Source organism: Bos taurus, chromosome 4 (genome assembly GCF_002263795.3).
Source record: "Bos taurus isolate L1 Dominette 01449 registration number 42190680 breed Hereford chromosome 4, ARS-UCD2.0, whole genome shotgun sequence".
Lineage (NCBI taxonomy): Eukaryota > Metazoa > Chordata > Mammalia > Artiodactyla > Bovidae > Bos > Bos taurus.
In genome coordinates this window covers 48,289,359-48,312,979 of record NC_037331.1, presented here as the reverse complement: position 1 = coordinate 48,312,979, position 23,621 = coordinate 48,289,359, and the positions used below count along the sequence as shown (strand labels likewise).

Here is a 23,621-nt window from a genome sequence, read left to right as displayed (position 1 = left end):
TCTTAATTCCAAGTTCCTAATGTCAGCGTTGGAGCCAGAAGGCAGCCACATCTGGGGCTTGGTTTGCTTTGCTGCCTGCCAGTACTTCAGCAGTTCCGGGAGCTCCCGGGTGAACATGCAGGGCTGGCTGTTTCATTTTGGTCATCTTGATTCTAGCAATCATTGTTTGGTCATTTGTTGTATGTTAGCCTGTACTGAGCATTGTCCTGGGATTTTCTCCTTCCATCTTCAGGATGACAGTTGAGAGTCGAGGGCTCATTCGGGGCTGAGGGGTCAGTTTTCAGACTGCACGTGTGAGAGCTGTGAGCTGTGGGTCTGCATTTGAGACCCCTGGCCTGCCTGACCCTACCGCCCGTGCTCACAGCCACCGCCCGATGTCTTATTCCAGAAGTTCTCGTTTGTTCTCACTGGGACGGGTCCTAGAACACAATGTGAAACATCCAGGGAAACATTAGAAAGTGTTACAGACCATCTAGACCCCCACTCTGGCCATGCCCTTCTTGATCTGAAATGCCCTGTCTCCCCTGACTTCCGCTGCAGACAGCCTGCCAGGAGATGCCTCAGGAGTCTTGAACCACGTGTGCACTTTTATTCCTAGAGAATGTGTGAAATCCCCACCTCCTTTCCATCCTAGTCCCCTAGGACAGACAACCTTGGACTCCAAGACAGGGACCCGAGGGGCTCTCACCTCTCTGCTCTGAGCCCTGACTCACCCCCAGGCGTCGGCCTGCTGCTTTGTCCTCTACTGGGACACACACGGCCCCTCCAGCCACCATATGTGGACCTCTTCCCGTCTCCAAAACCCCCACCATGTCCAGTGCAGGGAGAAGTCCTGTGTCCTCCCCGCCCCCTCATTTCTATGCTGATTCCGGATCTCAGTAGTCTGGCCTCCTTCCTGGCCCCTCACCAAAAGCAGCTTTGGAGTGGGGGTCGTGGCAGGCAGCACGCAGCACAGACCACCTCGGACACTGGCTGTGGACAAGCGCACAGGAGGACTTGGGTCTTACTCCACTTCAGAACTGGCCTTAACAGAGGACAACAGCTGCACAGATCCCTTAAATGTGGAGATCTCTACTAGAAGCATAATTTTTTTTTCTAATGAGACCTAATACTTGATTAATGAAGACTACTAGCTGCCTATGAAGTTTAACCTTGAAAGCGCTGCTATTTGGAGTATTTTTTCTCAGAATGATTTTGTGGCATTGGGCTGTCCGCATTCTGTAACACCTTAATTTGTTTCCTTTTGTTCCTTGTGTCACCTCAGATGGTGATACGTTTTTTGAACTCACTGGTATTTCAGATTCCACCTGCAGTCAGGGAGGATGGGGGTTTTCATGCTGTGTTCTTTCTGCTTCTTAAAACAAGCACCAGAAACAAAATATCTGCAGTCAGTGTTTACAGGTAATTGTGTCAGTGAGGCATAATACCAAATCAAATCCAGTTTTGCTTCCCATGGCTTTTTTGGCAGTCCTGTTAGTGGCTACATTTGGTCTTGGCAGCAAAAGAACATCTGTGACTCAGAGCTCCACAGGGACAGATGATTGACCAAAAGATGCTATTTCAAAATGAGCTGGTTTCTCCCAGGCTTTGCCCTGTGCTGGTGTCACCAACAGCAGCCACGGTGCATAGCTCAGCTGGGCTGCTGGACGGGGCACGTTTCAGATCATTTCTCGCTCCCTGTCTCCTTCCCACTCCCTTTCTCACCCTTCTTCCCTTTCCACGCTTGTAGTGTTTGTATTGCTGGATGGGACTTCCCTGGCAGTCCTGTGGCCAGGACTCAGCACTGTCACTGGTGTGGGCCTGGGCTCAATCCCTGGTCGGGAAACGAAGATCCTGCAAGCCACATGGCACAGCCAGTGTGTGTGTTTGTGTGTGTGTGTACAAACACATACATTCAAATTGCAAAACTAATTTAATTGCTGTAAATAAGTTTCAAATTTGACTTTAAATTTCCTGAAGCTGAAGATAAAAGAGGAACAGAATCAGCTATGTAATTCCCATTTTCAGAAAGAAGAAAATGTATCAGTTCTTCAGAAAATAGTTCAGTGTTTGTTAGTGTTTCATTCTAAACCGTTTGTACATGGGGCTTCAGATAGTGAGCACCGAGAGAGACTAGGGACCAAAATGCCTGTTCATCTTCCTGTCATAGTGGCAGAAAGGATTCCATCTGGCTGCTTTTCAGTGAGTTGAGGACGGTCATAAGGACTGGCCCCTGCCCTGGGTCTCCTGTCATCAGCCAGGGTTCCGGTGAATCCTACCATGTCACATGCCATAGCAAAGAGTGGGCTTTACTGGGGCAGGGGAGGACCCTCACCGGACCGGGATGGCTGGAGAGAGGGGAAGGCGTGAGCTCCCCGTCTCGGCGCATGGCTCCGGGCGGCCTTTCGCGTGTGCCGGACCTGCAGGCTGAGCCCATGACCCAGTACAGGAACCCCCTCCCGACTGGCTCTTCCCCCTGTTTAGTTCTAACCTGGAAGCAGTCACGTCAGTGGTGCTCTTGGCCCCTGGCTGGGCTTGGAGGATGGAAATGTCAGCTGTTCAGCACCCGAGGACCTCAGGCTGTGAGGCGTTTTCAGCTTCCCCTGCCAGAACAGGGGTCTGCCGGCTACAGGAAGTGGAGCTCTGGGGTGCACTGCCATCCCCTCCACCCAGAGTCAGCTTCCAGAGGCCTCTGAGACCATGCCAGTCATCACCCCACAGGACCTTCAGGTCATGCCAGGTGAAAATAATTCCAGGAGAGAGTGTGATGAGATGGTTCAAGTAGGTGGGTGACTGGAGATCCACTTCGACCCATAGAGAGAATCTGGGATTCCTAAATAGATACTAACTGCATAGCCTTTAGACAATGTACTGGAAACATTCATTTGTCCAGGTTATCTTATAGGAGCTGTTGACAGTTTGAAGTTGTGCTTTCTCCAAGGGGTCTTTGTTTCTCTCTCAGAATAAGTCTGTTCTAAAAATAGATGCATAGTCGCTTCAGTTGATATTCTAAAAGAGGCTGCTTAGCAAAATGAAGTTTGAGTCTGTGTTCTGCCCGTTCCTGGCTTTTACTTGCTGTCTTCCTCCTAGTTTACTTATCTGTAAAATGGGGATGTAACAGTGCCTACCTGATAGGGTTATTTGGAGGAATAAATGAGTTCACATCTATAAAGCTTTTCATAAGTGCTCTGTGTGGTTAAAACTGGGAGCTTTGCTCCTATGGAGATGGGATTTTCCACGCACAAGAGAATGACTTACAGGGATGCCTCCAGACAAACCAAAAGTTTCCGAAGCAACATTTTCATACCTGAGTAGGTGCTGAATGTGTTGCCTACAGCTCTGCAGCATAGAACCCTGTGAGATGATTGACCTTGAGAATCTTTGAGGTGAGCGTACCACCCGAGGCCGTGAGAAGACCCTAGTCCTGCTTCCACGGAGGACCTGGATCAGAGCATTATGGATGTCTGCTAACAGCACAAGTGAACTGAAGAGTTTCCACAGTAGCTAAAGACTGTAAATTACAGAATGATGTTTTTTATAGAACAGTTGAAATTAGAAAAATTCCTACAAGGGATAAATTTTACTTGTTTAGTCACTCAGTCATGTCCGGCTCTTTTGTGACCCCATGGACTGTAGCCCACCAGGCTCCTCTGTCCATGGGCTTTCCCAGGCAATAATACTGGACTGGGTTGCCATTTCCTTCTCCAGGGGATCTTCCCCACCGAGGGACTGAACTCATGTCTCCTGGTTGGCAAATGTATTCTTTGCCACTGAGCTTCCTGGGAAACCCCAAATTTTACTTATAGAATAGTTAATATAAAGGCATTCTTTCCAATAGTATTCTGGATCCAGCCAGAACCAGCTGTCTAGTGGGAGCTCTCCCGACTCTTGAGTGAGCCGTCACGGTGGTGAAGAAGCCCGTCCTGCTCTGTGCGGGCCCTCGGCCGTAGACTGGAGTAAACACATGGGGAGAAGTGCAGGCCCTCGGCTTAGACTGGAGTAAACACATGGGGAGAAGTGCAGGCCCTCGGCTTAGACAGGAGTAAACACCGTGGGGAGAAGTGCAGGCCCTCGGCTTAGACTGGAGTAAACACATGGGGAGAAGTGCAGGCCCTCGGCTTAGACTGGAGTAAACACATGGGGAGAAGTGCAGGCCCTCGGCTTAGACTGGAGTAAACACATGGGGAGAAGTGCAGGCCCTCGGCTTAGACAGGAGTAAACACCATGGGGAGAAGTGCAGGCCCTCGGCTTAGACTGGAGTAAACACCATGGGGAGAAGTGCGAGGCCAGGTTCAGAGCTGTTGTACAGGCTTCAGAGTCTCTGCTCAGTCAGATGTTGCCATCTTACCTCTTGAGATTCAGCCTCTACAGCTTGGCCTTTATCAGAGCCCAAAGCCAAGGACAGGGAGCCCTGGCGTGCTGCAATTCATGGGGTCGCAAAGAGTTGGACATGACTGAGCGATTGTACTGAACTGAAAGCCAAGGAGGAGTCAGTGAAAGTTTTAAATTATTTTTGCCAGCATTTTGACAAGGTAGTAGGTGGTTAGTAACAGGGTAGATTTGCCTGCAGGTTCCTGTAAAATGCAAGCAGGCGTACACTGGAGATATTATAGGTTCGGTTCTAGCCCACTGCCTCACAGCAACTCTCAGAATAAAGCCAGTCACATGAATTGTTTGGTTTCCCAGTGCTTATTAAAGCTGTGTTTAAACTATCCTCTAGTTAATTAAGGATGTAGTAACATTATGTCTGAAAAAATTGTACATATCTTAATTAAAAATATTGCTAAAAAAAGATGCTAACCATCATCTGACACCACAGAGCAGGGTTGCACAAACCTTCAGTTTGTAAAAAAAAAAAAAAATGCAAAACAAAATACCTCCAGCATACCTGTGAAGCACAGTAAAATGAGACGAGCCTATCTTGGATGGTAACACCTAGACACGCAGTGTTTTAGAAGAGAGGGATGTCCAGCGAGGTAATAATTTCATATATGTAAGGATATAATGGCCCTTTGAAAAGCTGTATAGAAAATGGTTGAATTTATCCACATTAGCTTATAGCCCATGGAAGGATTATGTATACAATAAAAGCTGAAAGCTGTGGCCACCATTAGAACCTTTTAGTTAGAACTACTTGAAGGCTTTAACTGTGTGCTTTCATTTTAGCCCGTTATCAGATGAGCTCTAAGAGGGGGTTTTGCTGAATCACCCTGAAGTAAAGTCAGACCCAAAGGCAATGAGTTGGGGGCCAAGGAAGGGGCTGAAGGGAGGGCCAGCCTACGTGTGTGTGTGTGTGTGTGTGAGGCTAAGAAATGGTTAAGAATTATCCAGTCTAGGAAGACTGCTATTATTCATTCTATTATGTATTATGCTATTACACTAATGCTAATGTGCTATTATGATTCTTGTACTGAGTCACCTCTTTCCATATTGAACAGCATTAAATGACTTCTGCATTTCCTTCATTTAGACCACTGCTCTTCCAGACAAGTGAACACGTGGCCAGCAGCCCTGCACTGGGGGACATAATTCCATTCAGCATCATTATTCAGTTTTTGTTCACAAGAGCACCCCCTGAGCTGAAATCCCCCTTCCAGGTAAGAAGGTGAAGCCAGAATCCTCTTACTTGTCTTCCTTCTGAACTCAGAGAATGCAGGGGACTCCCCCCACCCCACCCCTAACTCACTGAAGGTCCTGGCCTTCTCCTACCAAGAGAAGTCATGAATTTGTGTCTTAGCAGTGAATGATTCAGGAGGGAAGGTTCCCACTACCCAGGCCCTACTTTCTCATCAACGTATAGGTCACCTGCCGCATCTAGAATTAGCCCTTTAAATAACAGTGATTCAAGTAATGTATGTTCATAAAGCTTTTTTGACAGAGGCCCCATTTCCTTTGCTGACCCACCTTCAACTGACAAACCCAAGAGGCCCCCTGGGGTTGGGAAAGTGCACCAAGGGCCGGTCTGCCCGCCTTTGGGGCCGGTGTCTGGGGTCCTCTGACCCCAGGAGTCCCAGAGATCCTCTCCGAACCCGCGAATGCCCCACAGGACAGGACAGGGTGTAGCCGCTCTCTCTGACTGTGTTTCCACCCGCAGAGGGCAGAGTGGTCCCATGCACGCTTCTCCCAGTGGCTGGATGATCACCCTTCTGAAAAGGACAGGCTCCTCCTCATCAGGTAAAGCCACGTGTGGCAGGCGCACCTGCGTGTTCTCGAAGCCTGGGGCCTGGGGGGTGCTGGGGAGGAGCGGAGCCCAAGTAGGTGTCAACATGGTGCACCCCCGGGCCCCACCTGCCGGAGCGCCGCCAGGGGAGCTGGTGGCCCAGCAGGGTTTGCTTTCCATGTCCCTTGCATCCGCTAGTGCTGCCCTGTGCCTCATGCAGCCCTAGGAACTTGCACCTTGAAAACCATCTTCAGCTATGAAACAACTCCTGGCCTTGGCTCCACATTTTCTGCTTCATTTCCACATGGGGCAGTTACTGAAGTGGTGGAGTACAGCTGTGAGTAAATGCGGTGTAGTTGTTAGTAGATACCCGGCAGCCTGGTGCCTCTCAGGTGTATTTATGCACGTGTGCACACACATGCAGCACACATACCCCCCGCACCCCCACGCACACACACATACCCGCACACACTTGCCATGCTCAGGGAGAGATGTTTCCACCCTCAATGTATGCACACACCCCCGTGCACCCACACCCACACCCACACACACCCCACGCGCACCTGCTACGCTCAGGGAGGGATGTTTCCACTGTCATGTATGCACAGACACCTCGCACCCCTGCACACACACACGTACCCGCACACCCCTGCATGTGCGCGCGCACACTCTGCACGCATACACATACATACGCGCACACACACAGCCCGCGCACCCCCACCATGCCCAGGGAGGGACGCTTCCACTGTCACATGTCACTTACTAAGCATCTCTCCTGCATCAGCACCACTCCTTTGAAATTTCTCTCACCAAGACCTGCCGAGACCTCTTAGCCACCAAATCCCAGTGTTTCTGTTCTCTCGGTATCACTCTGCAGCTTTAGCTGAAAGTGACCACCACTTCTTTCTTAAAACTCATCCCCTGACCAACTCCACACATTTTTACTAATGCCCACTATGCGCAAGGCCCTTAGGACACAGCACAAGCCAAGACAGGCCCCGCCTTCTCGGATCTTTCCTGACCCCTTGGTCATTTGTTCCTGCTGTGACCTCTGTGACTGTTTTTCCCTCAGTCTCGTTGTCTGAATTGTCTTCCTCTGTCCACTCCTTGAATGCCATCGCTTCCCACGCTGTGTCCCTGGCTCCTTTTCCTTCACGTTCAGTCTGTATTTCAGTTCCCCATTGAGCTCACTCAGACTGGTGATTCTAGTGACTCTTCTGTCCTGTGACCCTGGGACTGTGGTTCACCTTGGTTGCTCAGGGTCTCAGGCCAGCAAACGTGCTGTTACATGTCACCACTCAAAATCCCACAGAAATCTCAACCCCAAAATGTTAAGTCATTTTTCCTCTCATACCTGCTTACCTAGACTCACTATCTGGTTGGGGTATCATTGTCACCTGTATTCAGCCAAGCTAGAAAACCTTTAAGCCATCATTCACTTCCTTGGTCACACCCTCATTCTCCAAAGCCCATCAGCTGTACCTCTTAAATCACTCTGGGAACCATCCTCAGCTCTTCGAAGGGCTCCTAATGCTGCTGGTCTGGGGGACAGCACTGAACACGGTCGCTTAGGCCTGAACTCGGGGCTGAGTTGGGTTGTCCAAAGGCAGTGTGGGGCTCATGTGTGAAGCGATTCTCAACTGTGCTGGCACCCGAGAGTCATTTTCAAAGCTTTGAAAAATCCTGGTATTGAGACCACACCCTCAACTCCCTCAGAATCTCCGGGGTTGGGTCCTGGCATCAGGATTTCTTAAAGTGGCTGGGCAGCTCTTTACAGCATCAGTTCAGTTCAGTTCAGTCACTCAGTCGTGTCTGACTCTCTGCTACCCCATGAATCGCAGCACACCAGGACTCCCTGTCCATCACCAACTCCCGGAGTTCACTCAGACTCACGTCCATCGAGTCGGTGATGCCATCCAGCCATCTCATCCTCTGTCGTCCTCTTCTCCTCCTGCCCCCAATCCCTCCCAGCATCAGGGTCTTTTCCAATGAGTCAGCTCTTCGCGTGAGGTGGCCAAAGTATTGGAGTGTCAGCTTCAGCATCAGTCCTTCTAATGAACACCCAGGACTGACCTCCTTTAGAATGGACTGGTTGGATCTCCTTGCAGTTCAAGGGACTCTCAAGAGTCTTCTCCAGCACCACAGTTCAAAAGGACCAATTCTTCAGCGCTCAGCTTTCTTCACAGTCCAACTCTCATATCCATACATGACCACTGGAAAAACCATAGTCTTTACAGCATAGCCAGGACTAAAACCGAGTTGCCAGGTGAGAGACCCCATGGAGGAAGAAAGCTGGGGGAGGTCACATCAGCCCACCAGGTCCTGGGAGGGGAGCCAAGCTCAAGCATGGTGACTGGAGCCCAGGGGAGCCCCCGGCCCCGCCAGCGCCTGTGTGGGTACAGTGGAGGTTGGCCCGCACCTGCTCTTCTTCCTTGCTGTCTGTTACCCTCTCAGCTAAGAGCATCTGATCTAGAAACTGGGCAGGATGGGCGGTGATCCTGTCACCGTCAGCACAGTGTCTGGTTAAACTGGTTTCAGAAAAGGCTTCAGGTGCAAATGAAGGACTCTGCTTGTGGCTGCTGTGGGGGTTGTGATGTCTGCGAGTTTCCCCTGAGGCCCGTAGACTCTCCCAGCTGCAGCGCACCGGGTGATAGAAGACTCAGGACTCAGTTAATGGAACAGGGTGCATTTATGTCTTAAAGAGATGGATGGAGTTCATCTACAACAGTTGTGCTGCTGTGGGCACATCACAGATCTGTTTTCTTTTGCTTCTTTTTAAAAATGTCTCCTGAGTGATATCATCAGCAGTGCTGTTGCTAAGCCTATATTTAGCAACCGAAAATCACGCTCAGAAATACTGTCATGCTTTCTGAAGAAGGCCTGCCCATCACTGCACACATGGCTGCTATTAGAGCCTTCCACCCTGAGCGGGGAATGAAGCCCTCCTTGAGGGATTTCACAACACTGCTTCTCCTCTGGCCCAGGCCGGTGGCAGGGAGGGGCGCTTTGTCCTAGAGTACACTCCTGCCTGTCATCGCAAAACTGGTTTCGTCCCTGCATACTGAAGCACCACTGGATGAATTTCTTGCCCCTGTAGATAAACCCAGGGTGAGTACTGTCCTTTAAATGTCAGTAAGTTTGTTTTAGCTTTGGGGCAAACCTTGCTGTAGACTCATCTGCTGCTCCCGGCACGGTGTGTTGGGTTGTCATAAGTAGGGCAGATCGAGGGTACAGCAGCTACTGCGGAACTAATGGCAAGTAATGACCTCTCTTCTGCCTTCCTTTCTGCTTCCTTTTAATGCCAGATATTTTCTCTAGAGCTTGAATGAATCCTAGTTCAACTTAATAAACCAGTGGCTCCTGGGGCCATGTGGGGTCAGTGGGGACAGTGGGGAAGATGGCACCTCCCCAGCCCCCAGCAGGCAGGCGTGTGTGCCCGCGGCAGGAGGGCGGCAGCGGGACAGCCTGCAAGTGTTGCCTGTGTTCTCCGCAAGGGTGAAGGCTGAGGTTTTGATGCAAAGATTCCTCAAGCTCTGCAGAAGAGGTAGGATTGGCCGCAAATCACCAGCTCTGGATACTGGCAGTGGGCAGCAGCGCTTCTGACTGTGGCATCCTTGCCTTTGCTGCTCCTGACTCTCAGTCGGCTCGGAGCACCTTTATGGTGTCACAACTGTCTACAGGCTTTATTTGCTGATTGGTACTTTGCATCTGTAGGATCGTCAGTTCTTTGTGCCAAGTGCATCCTTGGACATCCCCCGCTCCCCAAACCCTCCCACAGGTATCCAGGACCCACAGACTGGGAACCATTCCCTCAGCTCCTCCACTTCTGTAGGACCACACAACCCCTATGGATGGAGGGTGAAGTTTGGTCTCATAGGAGCTAATGTTCTGGTGGCACGAGATCCCTACCCATTCTGGGAACTGGGTGCCTGAGATGAGATCCTGGGGTAGGTGGAGCCAGGGGAGAGCCTGTGAAGGCCCAGGTAGTTTTTTAAGTCATGTATGTGTTTTAGTATTAAGCACACTGATATTTCACGGCTGACAAAAATCAGTTTTGTTTTCTATAAAATTCTCCACTTATATCACAATGCAGTGTTGTCAGCACAACCCCTTCCTCTACTAAATGTTTGCAGAACTCCTATGCTACTTTTTTTTCAATAAGGGTAACTTTAATAATCTTCCTATTTTGGATACAAACCAGAGTTGAGAGTCTTACATAATGTTTGGCCCAATTTCCAAGAAAGCTGATGTTTTTTGCTCAGGCAAATGAAGTAATAATTGCTTGAAAATCTTGCTCAATTTTACGTGGGAGGGCAGCTTTAGTCCTTTTTCTCTCCATAGTTCTCATAGTGTTTTTGATGAACAAAACCAAAAGCACTAACCACACTGATTTCTGTTCTTCCACATACTGTGTGGTTTTATGTAATGTCTTACTGTTCTGAAAGCAGACAAAACTGCTACATGGATTTTTGTCCAAATATTAGATAAAATTATTCTAATCCTCTAACCCATTCGGAGCAGAATGATGACAGTTTCTGTGAATTTCAGTGCTCTGATTTCTTAGACTGATACATCCACACCATCGATTGTCTCAAAGACAGTGGGCGCGTGGGGGTTTCTCCACTGTGTTCGAGTCTGCAGGGCCTGCATGGTGGGAGTGGGCCGAGTGCCTGGGATACCATGGCAACTTGAATAGTATCACTAAAAGAAGCACGTTTTCCTCACAGAGAAACAGCTTCGTTTAAGCCTCAGCTCTGACGAGAATAAGGCATCTCATAGAACATTGCTCTCTAAAGGCATTCGTTAGATTCCATTTTGCGTGCATATACTTTTGCGGATCCCCTACACTTGCTTTTCTTATATTTAGTTTCTTTAGTGCTTTTGTCCTTTTCATCATAGTCCTATCTTCCTGTATCTAATTCATTTTTAAAATTCATTCACTGTGCATTTGTCAAGCACTAGTCCTGGGGCTACATTCATGCTGAAAGTTGTTAATCGTAAGAGTGAAATTACCCAGCACAGAGATCCTTGCACTGCAGTGTGGTCGTGTGGGCAGAAGGGTAAAGACCTGCTCTTTACATAGAGAGTCCCAGGCCATCAGAAGTGCAGTGAGGGGACCTCCCTGGTGGTCCAGTGGCTGAGACTCTGAGCTCCCAATGCAGAGGTGCAGTGGGGAAAACCGTGTTGGAGGGCTTCATAGGTTCAGAGGTGTACCTAGAAGAGAGCCAGGTGCCTCACAGGACAAGCCTTTAATTCTAACTAAATCTTGTGGGTCTTCTTCCCACTTTGCCGATGGACAGGCTCAAGACACAGTCTAGATCACACAGCTTGGTCAGGAGGCAGAGCCTAATGTACCAGCTGTGCTTTTTTTTAAAAAAATTATTTATGGTGGGGGCTGGGTCTTTATTGTTGTGCATGGGCTTTCTCTAGTTGCGGCGAGCAGGGGCTGCCCTCTAGCTGCAGTGCCTGGGCTTCTCAATGCTACGGCTTCTCTTGTGGCTCGCGAGCTCTAGAGTGCAAACTCAGTAGCTGTGGCACACAGACTTGGTTGCCCTGCAGCATGTGGGATCCTCCCGGATCAGAGATGAAACCCACATCTGCGTTGGCAGATAGATTCTTAACCACTGGACCACCAGGGAAGTCCCCAGCTGTGCCTGCCAGGCTTGCACACCCCACCCCCACCCCCACCCCCTGCGCTGCTGGTTTCTGGGTTACTTTGTTGTGAGTAGTGAAGTATGAAGCTGGCTTTCAGAGATCCATCCCCAAATGCTGGGGTCCTGCTAAGCTGTGCTACTGGCGCAGAAGTCCTAGACTTTTCCACTTCTTGTGACTCCAGGATAGTTTGTTTTGTGCTGCCTGGAGTCAGGAAAGGCTTTATCAAAAACAAGGCACTTGAGCTGGTCCTAAGTAAAAGCTCTACAAGGAAGAAGTGGGGCGGGGTCAGGGGTGCGTGTTGGCATTCCAAAGGACAGCCGGTCCTGAGGAAGGCTCTCACTAACTTAAAGACTAGCTCTCACTAACAATGAGATGTGTGGACAAAGGGAAACAGGCCTCTTTTTGGAACTCGACTTTATTTTAGAGTATTTGCACAGGCACCCCAGTCTCTCAGTGGGTGAGCGTAGGGGTTGGGCTCTGCCTGTGTTGGTAACACAGACAGCAGAAATGAATGATTTGAGGGTATTTTTCTGGGCTCCAAAATCACTACAGATGGTGACTGCAGCCATGAAATTAAAAGACGCTTACTCCTTGGAAGGAAAGTTATGACCAACCTAGATGGCATATTCAAAAGCAGAGACATTACTTTGCCAACAAAGGTTCGTCTAGTCAAGGCTATGGTTTTCCTATGAAGAAAGCTGAGTGCCGAAGAATTGATGCTTTTGAACTGTGATGTTGGAGAAGACTCGTGAGAGTCCCTTGGACTGCAAGGAGATCCAACCAGTCCATTCGGAAGGAGATCAGCCCTGGGATTTCTTTGGAAGGAATGATGCTAAAGCTGAAACTCCAGTACTTTGGCCACCTCATGCGAAGAGTTGACTCATTGGAAAAGACTCTGATGCTGGGAGGGATTGGGGGCAGGAGGAGAAGGGGACGACAGAGGATGAGATGGCTGGATGGCATCACTGACTCGATGGACGTGAGTCTGAGTGAACTCCAGGAGTTGGTGATGGACAGGGAGGCCTGGCGTGCTGTGATTCATGGGGTCGCAGAGTCAGACACGACTGAGCAGCTGATCTGATCTGATCTTCGGTACAGCAGAGGCTGGGGCCCAGCAGTGACAGTTGGGGAAGGTTGGCAATGAAGCTGGTGTGCACGGAGTTGTGAACGTAGACACTGTCCTGGGGGCAAGGAGGGCACGGCAGGTGGACCACAGGCCCTGGCTATAGTGTGGCAGGTCCTCTAGTGCAGGGCTCATGGCACTGGGGTGACCACCACCCACAAGACTGCGCCAGTATTTAGGGCACAAAATGGCAGGATTCAGACTGAAGCAAAGGTGAGAGGAGGGACCAGATGTGGTAATATGTTGTTCAGTTGCTAGGTCACATCCTCCTCTTTGCTTCCCCATCGACTGTAGCACACCAGGCTCCTCTGCACTTCACTATCTCCCTGAGTTTGCTCAAACTCCTGTCCATTGGGTCAGTGATGCCAACCAATCACCTCATCCTCTGTCGCCCCTTTTCTTCCTGCCTTCAATCTTTCCCAGCATCAGGGTCTTTTACAATGAGTGGGCTCTTCGCATCTGGTGGCCAAAAAGTATTGGAGCTTCAGCATCAGTCCTTCCAATGAATACTGAGGGCTGATGTCCTTTAGGATTGACTGGTTTGATCTCTAGCACAATTTGAAAGCATCAGTTCTTGGGTGCTCAGCCTTCTTTATGGTCCAGCTCTCACATCTTTACATGACTACTGGAAAAGCCGTAGCTTTGACTATACAGACCTTTTTTGGGCAAGTGATGGCTGTGCTTTTTAATACATCTAGGTTTGTCATAGATTTCCAAGGAGCAAGCACCTTTTTAATTTTGTGGCTGCTCTCACCATTCACAGTGATTTTGGAGACCAAGAAAATAAAATCTGCCAGCTTCCACTTTTTCCCCATCTATTTGCCATGACGTGATGGGACTGGATGTCATGATTTTAATTTGTTGAATGTTGAATTTTAATCCATTTTTTCACTCTCCTCTTTCATCAAGAAGCTTTTTAGTTCCTCTTTGCTTTCTGCCATTAGAGTGGCATCATCTGCATGTCTGAGATTGTTGATATTTTCCACTGCCATCTTGCTTCCAGCTTGTGATTCATGTAGCCTAGCATTTTCCATAATGTACTCTGGCTATAAGTTAAATAAGCAGGGTGACAATATACAGCTTTTCACACACTCCTTTCCCAATTTTGAACTAGTCCTTTGTTCCATGTCCAGTTCTGTTGCTTCTTGACCTGCATACAGATTTCTCAGGAGACAGGTAAGGTGGTAATATGTAGGGTACATTAATAGGACTTGAAAACTGGTTATGTGTAGGACTTAAACAGTTTTAGACATAGACTATGGGGAGATGATGGTCACTTTACTGAAATAGTAAGGGGGCAAATACTAGTCTTCACGTAGGTTTTTTACCAGACGTTTGTCTTTTTCTTTTTATGGTGGTTTTATTTTTTAGAGTAGGTTCAGGTTCACAGCCAATTTGAGAAGGTACAGATATTTTTTCCATATGCCCCCTGCCCCTACGTGCACAGCCTCCTGCCTTCCCAGTACCCCTCCCCCAGAGCAGCCTTCACGTCTACACTGGCACAGCCACCTGGAGTCCATAGCTCGCACTGGGGTTCCCTCTTGGCGGTGTACACCTTGTGGGTTGTGTGGCCCTAGGTTTCCGACAGGTGAGTCTGAGGGAATCCTGGAAGGAATCACATAAAGATGTCCAGAAGGCAGAGATGAGGAGCGAGGTCAGGACAGGAAGTTAAGAGATTCTCCACTCTCTTAATTCGGTTCCATATAAAACCCTGACAGTGGGTAGCGAGGGTGAGGGGTGCTATGGCCTGAGCACTGAACTGGCCACACTCCCATCAAATATAGTCCCTGTAGTTGAATGAAAATGACTAAACTGACAGAGGACTATTTTTTTCAGTATTTGGGAGCAAATAATACAGGTAAGAATTACGTATTAGATGAGACTTGAGACACTATGTGAGCTATGATAGCTATGGAAATGCTCTGGAGTGTGTGATTTCATGATTATAACAAAAATTTGATTGTTTTACTTGCAACTTAAATAGACCAATGATGAAAAGTATGCATAAATGAACAAGCATAGGGCTGGACTTGATCTGTGCTGTAGTTTGCTGACCCCCTAATTGAGAACATTTATCATACTTATCGCTAAATTCAGGCTGTCTTCTTAGCACAATCTGCCAACAACTGGAGCCTACGAACAGTTTACCCTACTTGTGGGTTCACACTCTTTAAGGAACAGGAATATAAAGCCCCTGAGGCATTGGTGTGCAGTGAGGGCCCCGCTCCCCAGTGCAGTCCATACTCTGCGGAGCGGGGCGCCCCCTTGTGAGCGCTGTGCAGACACAGGCTGCACTTGGCTCTGCAGAAGTCTCTGCAATAGCAAAGAAAGGCAAACACAGCCTTAGCTGCCAGAGAGCCTCCCATGGTGTGATTAGACCACTAAGTGCAGTGCGGGTTGAAAACTGAGCACAGCTCTGCACCTTGACCACAGGAACCCTACTGACAAATGTTTTGAGGGCCATTCGCTGACTGAGCAAAGCAGAAATGAGCTGCTTTTAAACGTTGGCATCCTCCAAGCTGTTCTGTTTCATTTGTATAGCCTTCTGACATTGTTTTCCTTTGGTTTTCAGGGGTGCTCTGGAAGCTTATGTTCAATCAGTAAGAAGCAGAGAAGGCAAAGAATTTGCACCGGTTTATCCCATAATGGTTCAGCTGCTTCAAAAAGCTATGTCTGCTCTTCAGTAAGAATGTGAAGTATTTCTTAATCTCTATTTTGTGCTAACCCATCCAGCGGTGGCTAATACATACTCTAAAAGACAGCTACCATCTACTGTTCCATGAATGTAATTGACTTTTCTGTATTTCCTTGTTGACCTCTTCTGTTTACCTCTTAAGCTCTTCTACCTTAAGTAGCATAAAATGTCAAAATAGATTCATCACCACCTTGAAACTCTGCAGAGCTTATTTTTCCAAAAAGATACCAAACTCTTCTCTCCCATCAGGTTTTTCTATGAGGCTATCTAAAACTTCTTTCCCATCACAGAGTCCCCACAACTTAAGAGACAGGGTCACGTTCTATAGTAAATACGCTGCTTCTCCCCAGCCGGCATCCTTTCTTGCTGGATAAGGAGTTAACCTGGTAGCTTCCATTATTTGGCTGCACATTAGAATCACTGGTAGCTTTAAATAATCCTGATGCCCAATTTGTACTCCATATTAACATGCAAGCATGACAATTTTTTTTTTAATATCCTGAAATGTTTCCAACGTGCAACAGTTTGGCAACTACTGGCATATCCCGAAGCTAAGATGTAGGGCTCAATGTTTAACCGCGTCTTACTGTATCTTTAATAGAGCAAGGCTGTCTTTATACTTTGTGTGTCACTTTATTGGGGGCAGTTCTACTTTATAACAGAGATGCCAAGTTAAAAATTAACTTTTACTCTGAAAGGAGTCTTATAAATCGTAATCTGGGTCCTTCTTTCTATTGCCCTTGCCTTGTCATTAACATTTTAAAGTTTAAAATCCCACAAGCCACTTGTAAAAATATTTTCCATTTCCTGAACCTATTATTTGGATGACTCATTCATAAAGTTCAGTCAGGATAAATCAGAAGTCAGAGATAAACAATTTTTTTCATTTTATTTGAAATAATATACAAGAATATAGTGTGCAAAATTTAGGGGCAACATCATGAAGTGTAATGAACTGAAATCAATTTTATAGCTGTGATTCCTAACCAGAAACACCACTTGGTAAGTAACATGAAAAGCCATGATTGTAGCTCAGAGCAAAAGCAGCTCTATTGCCATTGTGTTTGCTCTCGTTGTAGACAGTTGGAGGAAAGTAAAGTGCAAGTGTTGCACTGCTTAAGTGCAAAGTCCGCCCCCACCATAGATACGATGACAAAAACGATATTAAGATACGTGGCTGAGGAGATATAGGACACAAAGTTAAAAATACAATGGTGTCAACTGTTAACAGCACCATTACAGTGACAATATCCCAATGCTATTAACTAACTTTACCTTGGCCTGGGCTGGGTCTCCACTGAAGTCAAGGGTGGGCGCCGCCGCCCGGTGTGTCCAACTCAGCATGCTCAGGAGCCGCGGCCAGTGGCTAGGCTGGCACTGGCACCATCCACCAGCCCTGTGTCCTGGCAACCTCTTGGCACTGGCCAGACTAGGAGCCCCTGTGTTTGGCACAGATGCTGAGCCATGTGGTGGTTGCTCAAGGAAGGCCAACTCCCGGCTTCTGCTTCACCCCATTATGTGTACAATACAGATTAATAAGCAGTAAGGAGCCAATGTATAAACAGCAGTTACATATTTTTAAATTCCCCTTTTGTACAATTTAAAATAAAACATGTATACACTTCTCCTCTCTTTTCTACTGTACTTTAGCACCACAGGATATCAATTTTCAAGCCTATATTACCTGATAGACATATATGAAGTTTGGAAGAAAAATAAGGCAATTTGGTTTACAATGTTGATAGTTTTAGCTTACTTAATGCTCTAATGGAGAAAGCAAATCCTCACTCATTATTAAATCATTTCAAGACTCAATGCTATCGGTATCTTATGGTCACACAGATTCAGGACAAATGGTGAGACCTTCATCTTAAATCTTTCCATCAACAGCCAAGCATCCTGTTTAATGTTGTTGTGAGCCCTGTGGAGATAAAATTAAAACTCAGTGAATGTTTACAAATCAACACATAATTTTACAAATGAAAGCTAAGATGGGTAATATATTAATAACCATACTGTTAAAAAAGACTGCTTTCTCAAAAGTGGTAGATTTTCTGAAGTTTGCGAATACCCAGTGGTATTCCAAGCAACCAAAAAATTTATGGAAGTGAGATGAGAGAGATGGACTAGGATTAGCAGAAACGAAAGGGGGTCCAGGCGAAGTTCCACCACATGGAATCCTAAGGTAATAACTAAAAAACCCAGTCCAGTCATATTCTTATATTGGAATCTGACTACTTTTTAAAAAGAAATTCTTAAGTGGATGTGAACTACATGTTACTATAACAGAAATAGACAAATACATGGGATGAATTAGAACATCCTTGGCCAGCACTCCTGCTGCAAATACTGTCGTCCCTTTGTTTTTAAGTTATCATGGGAAGTTTTCTTGTAATTAATCAAAAACACAACTTAAAAAATGCCAGTCTAGTAATGGAGAAGTTCTAAGAATCAAGTCTGTCCAATATAGCATTATTATGGTGCGAACCTGTTTACCAGCCTTCCCAATTTTCTATTTCTTCTCCATCCTGAGATTTTTTAACCTGGAAATTCTGGGCAAATGTCACAAGTCCCCATGGAAGCTGGTTAACTTATCTCTACCTCCACCATCCTTACCCATCAGCAAGAAAAGCTGTTGAGACATACCACCTCAAATTAGAAAATTTTTCTGCTGTGTGATATTAATGAGTTAATAATCCTTATCGTTCAACCCAACTAGAAATACATTCCAAATCTTTCCACTTCAGCATCTCCAGCAAACATTTCTACTTTCCATGCTAAAAGAGTAAATGGCACTAATGATGAAAGGCAGCCTACCTTACATGATGATGGACAAACATTGTTAGACTTTGAAAGATAAAAAGGCTGAGAAACAGCTTCAACACCCTTTTAAAGGTTCTAACAAATGCTCTAATATGATGGTACAGTTTTGGAGGTAAGTCAGAATCACTTTAAGGAACTACTTGTTTAAACATACTGAATTGGTTCTTTTCCTTTTCCAACAGTCAGGATTTAAACGTTTTTGTTCTTCAGCCAAAGCCTTTGCTTCTAATGTATACATCCTCCTCTCTTCATTCTTCATTTTCTTCCACCTGTCACCAAGGATCACACTTATGGCTCTATAAAAGAAACATTTACACAATGCTGAAGGCAAGAATTTTTCAGAAAACTCATGTCAAGTGCTCCTACTTCAGGAAGAAATACAAAGTTGAAAAACAAAAATCTTGTCCAACACAGAGAACAGGAAAGGTCAAGACTATAGTAGTCATTTCCAGTAAAATCCTAAGTCATATGGTCCATTCATCATAATCTTGGCAATTAAAGCCTCCTGGAGTAGGACCAATATTTCCAATTGTCAGAGAATATCTAAAATGGCTAAAAATTGGGTATTTTACACAGCTTTGATTTGAAGGAAAAAAAAGTATTCAGAGAAACAGTTTATCATTGGGTACATCAGTTTTTCAAAAATGTTTGAGATATTAAAGCAGAGTGTTTAGTATCAGCAGCATAAAGTATTCACCTTCTATTAAAAGCTTTTCATTTTGTGTCCCTAACCCATCAAATAGTCTTTTTTCTTTCATGCAAGCATAAAGAAAATACAATGGCATTAACTATGTACTTACTGCTTATCTCCTAAAGACACCACCAAATAAACCTTAGGCATCATTTGTACTTTAAAATGGATAACAAGGAGGGAAAATCAAACTGGTAAGACAAGGATTGAAATCTGAAGCTGTTTCCTATTTACTAATCAAGGGGCTTCCCTGGTAGCTCAGATGGTAAAGGATCTGCCTGCAATGCAGGACACCCAGGTCTAGTCTCTGGGTGGGGAAGAACCCCTGGAGAAGGGAATAGCAACCCACTCCAGCATTCCTGCCCATAGAATCTCATGGACAGAGGAGTCTCGTAAATGGGGTCGCAAAGAGTGGGACACAACTGAGCGACTAGCACGTTCGCTTTCATTTACTAATCTGCTCCCAAACCTACTAAAATAGTCTCATCCAGAACAAGCAGACATAAGTATTTTCCTTCTGTGAAGAGCTTAACCCTTAGTTAACTCTCAGTTTCATGACACTCAACATGAAAAAGAAGTCTGCAATGACTGTGTGTAGTACATACAAAAGATTTCACAATGGCTGATACGGAGGCTAGAAAACTGGCCTCTAAGCTTTAGAAAAAGTCACCATAGATGCTCTACTCCTTGAAATTTAAAATGTTATAAATGTGTGTATTTTTTAATATAATAAGCTGATGCAATTAAACATTGCATCTTTAATTAAAATAAAAACCAGTTTTTATAGTCTCTGGGTTAAAGGTACCATATAATGGTTGATACGTGTACTATTTGATTACAAAGTATTCACATATATATCAATTCCCAAGTCACAGATACATTTGGTAGAAGAAGCTTCTCTTTTTAATAAAAATACTGGGGATGGGCAAAATGGGTGAAGCTGGTGAGCAGGTACAAACTCCCAGATATACAGTAAGTGATCGCCTGTAATGTACAGAAGGGTGAGCACAGCGAGTAATAAATACTGTGGTGTATTTGAAAACTGCTAAGAAAGCCAATCTTGAAAGATCTCATCACAAGAAAAAAAACCCCTAATCACGGTGATGTATATTAATTAGACTTATTGTTGAAGTGTGAAGTCACTCAGTCGTGTCCAACTCTTTGTGACCCCATGGACTGTAGCCTACCAGGCTCCTCAGTCTGTGGAATTTTCCAGGCCAGAGTACTGGAATGGGTTGCCATTTCCTTCTCCAAGACTTACTGTTGCTATCATTTTATTATATACAAGTAGCAAAGTATCATGCTATACACCTGAAACTCAGTATGTAATATGTCAGTAGCATCTCAAACGTATGTATATAAAAAGAGATGAGTCATTCAAACCTGATTCAAAGCTGAATTATTCTATGTGCATAATCATTTGACTTTTCTCATATTAATATGGGTAAGGGAACTAGGAAGAATGGAAAGATAATTTGTGGAGAACTTGGTTTGAGGAAGTGAATAGTAGAGGATTCCCAGATGAGGTAAGGGTACAAGGAAACAGTAGGAAGGACTAGCATTAACTTTTATTCCTCAGTGTTACTGAGGATACCTCTACGTTTAGTCTTTTGGCAAACCTGGCAGTCATTAGAAGCTGCCAACGCCTGCACATCCCATGGTATGACATGGTTGTAAAGTACCTCCTTGAGGTTTGACAAAAGAAGGTGCTAGTCTTTCCTATAAAAGTGGAACAGCTATTAAAACTAAGTCTTCTAACAGGCAAGTGACATTTAATATTATTTTAGAAGGCAGACCTTTACCTCTTAGGTAACCTAATTATCTGTCTTAACTTTTACTTTAAAGCCAACCTGGACAACAGAATTCAATAATGAAAGCTACTGAAGAATAAGTTGATTTAATTATCCCAGTTCCTGTGAACTCCAGAGAAGTATTATTCAATTATCACAGTCAGAATCATCACTATTTTTACCTGTTATCTTTCCCTGGATACATCTGAGTATATTCAACTCTGTATTTTTTGGCAAAAAGCATGAAGGCATTCATTGGTCTTTTGCACTTGTTAGGAGAAGTGGCACTCACAGTCCCTGAGCTGTGGGTTTTGACAGCTTTAGCGTACAAAGAACTGGAAGAGAGCTGTGATGATCCTGGTGAGCCACAGTTTTTACTGAATCCAGATCTTTCAAAGTCTTGACCTCCAGGTCCTCCACAAGACAAAGACGCACGACGCTGACGAGCCATACTACTTAGCACGTAAACGGCAGAAGAATCCATAGGCGTGAAGTCATAGCTATAAATAAATAAGTTTAATTCAGTACAATTATCTGATTTGTAAGAACAGGATTAAAAAAAAGTATCCTTAAGATCTGATTGGAAACTTGTGTATTTTACCTTAAATACTACCAACACCATTTTACCAACTTCACCTTTGACAGATGCTTATAAAATGAAAGCTTATGTGTGCATTTACTAAAATTAGTTTTTTTAATCTTGAGAATACAAAAAGTTTTTTTTTTTAAGTACTTCACCCCTCCCCACCCCAAAGGAATTTATTATAATCCACATACTTTATTCATAGCAAATACCTCTTTCAGATCCCATACAACTGATTTATTCCTACTTTAGATTTATTTTCGGACAAATCTGATAATCTACTTTGTTGAGCTACAGAAACCTGAAACTAAAAAAATTTAAACAGCAGTGGCATACACACCAGACCTAAAGACCAACTGCTACAGAAGGTAAGATGTTGGCTAAGGACAGGGAGAACTGGTTAAATGTAGCTGAAGGGACTTAACGTGCACAGCAGCCCGAGCACTTGTTTGGTGATCATGTAGGCAGTCACGCATGCAGAAATCTCCCCTAAAGGCGACCCACGTAACACAGCCTAGAACTTCGACACCCACACTTGTCAGAAAGGCTACATTTCGTCTGATACATTCAGTTTATACAGGTATCAAAGTAAGTTCTCCATATTCTCTCTTACTCTCTCAATTAGCTTGCTTGTTGATTATTATCCTCTCTATATGAAGAAACAGGCTAAAAAAAGGTAAAGTATCATTCACCCACAGCCTCACAGCTATTAGCTCTAAATCCTCATGTTTGTCCATCTCCAAAGCCCCAGGTTGCCTCAGCAATACCATAGCACTCTGTACCATTGTTGGCAAACCTCAAGGTGAATAATCATCAGACTTACTGAAAACATTGTCTGAAAATTAGAGAAAATGAGGACCATAGCCTAAAGATAACCTATTAAAAGAGGTCTCTTGTTCCAACTGTGTACATTTTTTTAACTTACCACTTACATTTTTAATCTTAGCAGAAAATCTTTTACTCTAAACCCGACTCTCTTTCCCCCTGAAAACATAAATTCTAGCAATACATCAACAGGTTGATATGAGCTACAGGAATAGTATCTGCCTACAGGTAAAACAATATGAGATTATAGATGATTCTAGACACAGACCAAGAGCTACATGAGTGAGGCCCACACCACTCACTGCACACAACAAAAATGACTTTTACCAGTTATCGCATCTGTTTTAAAAGGTATCACAACAAGCAACAAAGGTTTGCTGTATAGCACAGGGAACTAGTCAGTATCTTGTAATAACCTATAATGGAAAATAATCTCAAAAATAAGTGTATAGCTGAATCACTTTGCTGTGTACCTGAAATATTATAAATCAACTGTACCTCAATAAAATGTATTAAGGAAATAAAAGGTATTACATGAAATAAGTGTACTTGAAGAAGTATGACTCCAAAATCATCCAATAAATACTTAGCAATCAGTATTAAGCCAGAGAAATAGTTTTTGATACCTCAATCCCCTCTCATATGTAATTTAGAAAAACAGCAAACCTAACCATTGTAAACGAACCTGACACAAAACTATTAACCTCTACTGTGCTTGCGTGCTAAGTCGCTTCAGTCATGTTCGATTCTTAGGGATCCCATGGACTGTAGCCCACCATTCCCCAGGCAAGAATACTGCAGTAGGCTGCCATGCCCTCCCTTCAGGGGAACCTTCCCATCCCAGGTATCAAATCCCTAACTGAAGGAAAATATTTAATTACAATTTGAAATACCAAGAGATTTAAAAATAGGGTAAGCTAACTGACTACTGAAATTTGAAAATACCACCATCTAGTGGTACAACCAACCACCCATTTCCACTACTGATAAAATCTGTAGTTTGAAATACTCAATCACAGAGTTCAGATTTTGACGTGACCATAGCATTACAATATTACATAAAATCAATCTTAAAAGTTTAATTTTTTTGCTATACTGAACATTCACTGCCTTCACAATCTGTAGTTCCTAAAATATGCTTTTATTTCACACCTCACTTTTTCTACATGCTATTCCTAAAGCTTACAATGCCCCCTTTCCCACCATCGTCTTATTACTCTTAAAGAAAAACTCTACAATATTGTAGTGTATATTAAGCAAATCACAAATACTAACTCACTTAACCCTTTTACAGTTT

At 45.0% G+C, this 23,621-nt stretch overlaps 2 protein-coding genes across 4 annotated transcripts in view; one reads left to right on the top strand and one right to left on the bottom strand.

Annotated features, from left to right (window-relative positions):
- Positions 1-15,809, top strand: part of COG5 (component of oligomeric golgi complex 5) — a 275,549-nt gene extending 259,740 nt beyond the window's left edge. The window contains exons 20-22 of the mRNA XM_003585967.6: positions 5,450-5,576; positions 6,074-6,153; positions 15,490-15,809. Coding sequence (XP_003586015.5) covers positions 5,450-5,576; positions 6,074-6,153; positions 15,490-15,604 — 322 coding nt within the window. The 3' untranslated portion in view covers positions 15,605-15,809. The remainder of the gene's footprint in view (positions 1-5,449; positions 5,577-6,073; positions 6,154-15,489) is intronic.
- Positions 15,810-16,475: 666 nt separating this feature from the next.
- Positions 16,476-23,621, bottom strand: part of HBP1 (HMG-box transcription factor 1) — a 31,126-nt gene continuing 23,980 nt past the window's right edge. For 2 of the 3 annotated variants that reach the window (XM_059885563.1, XM_024990663.2), the window contains exons 9-11: positions 21,099-21,416; positions 18,590-18,731; positions 16,483-17,533 (exon numbers count right to left, since the gene is read on the bottom strand). In XM_059885563.1, coding sequence (XP_059741546.1) covers positions 17,516-17,533; positions 18,590-18,731; positions 21,099-21,416 — 478 coding nt within the window. In that variant the 3' untranslated portion in view covers positions 16,483-17,515. 3 annotated transcript variants of the gene reach the window in all.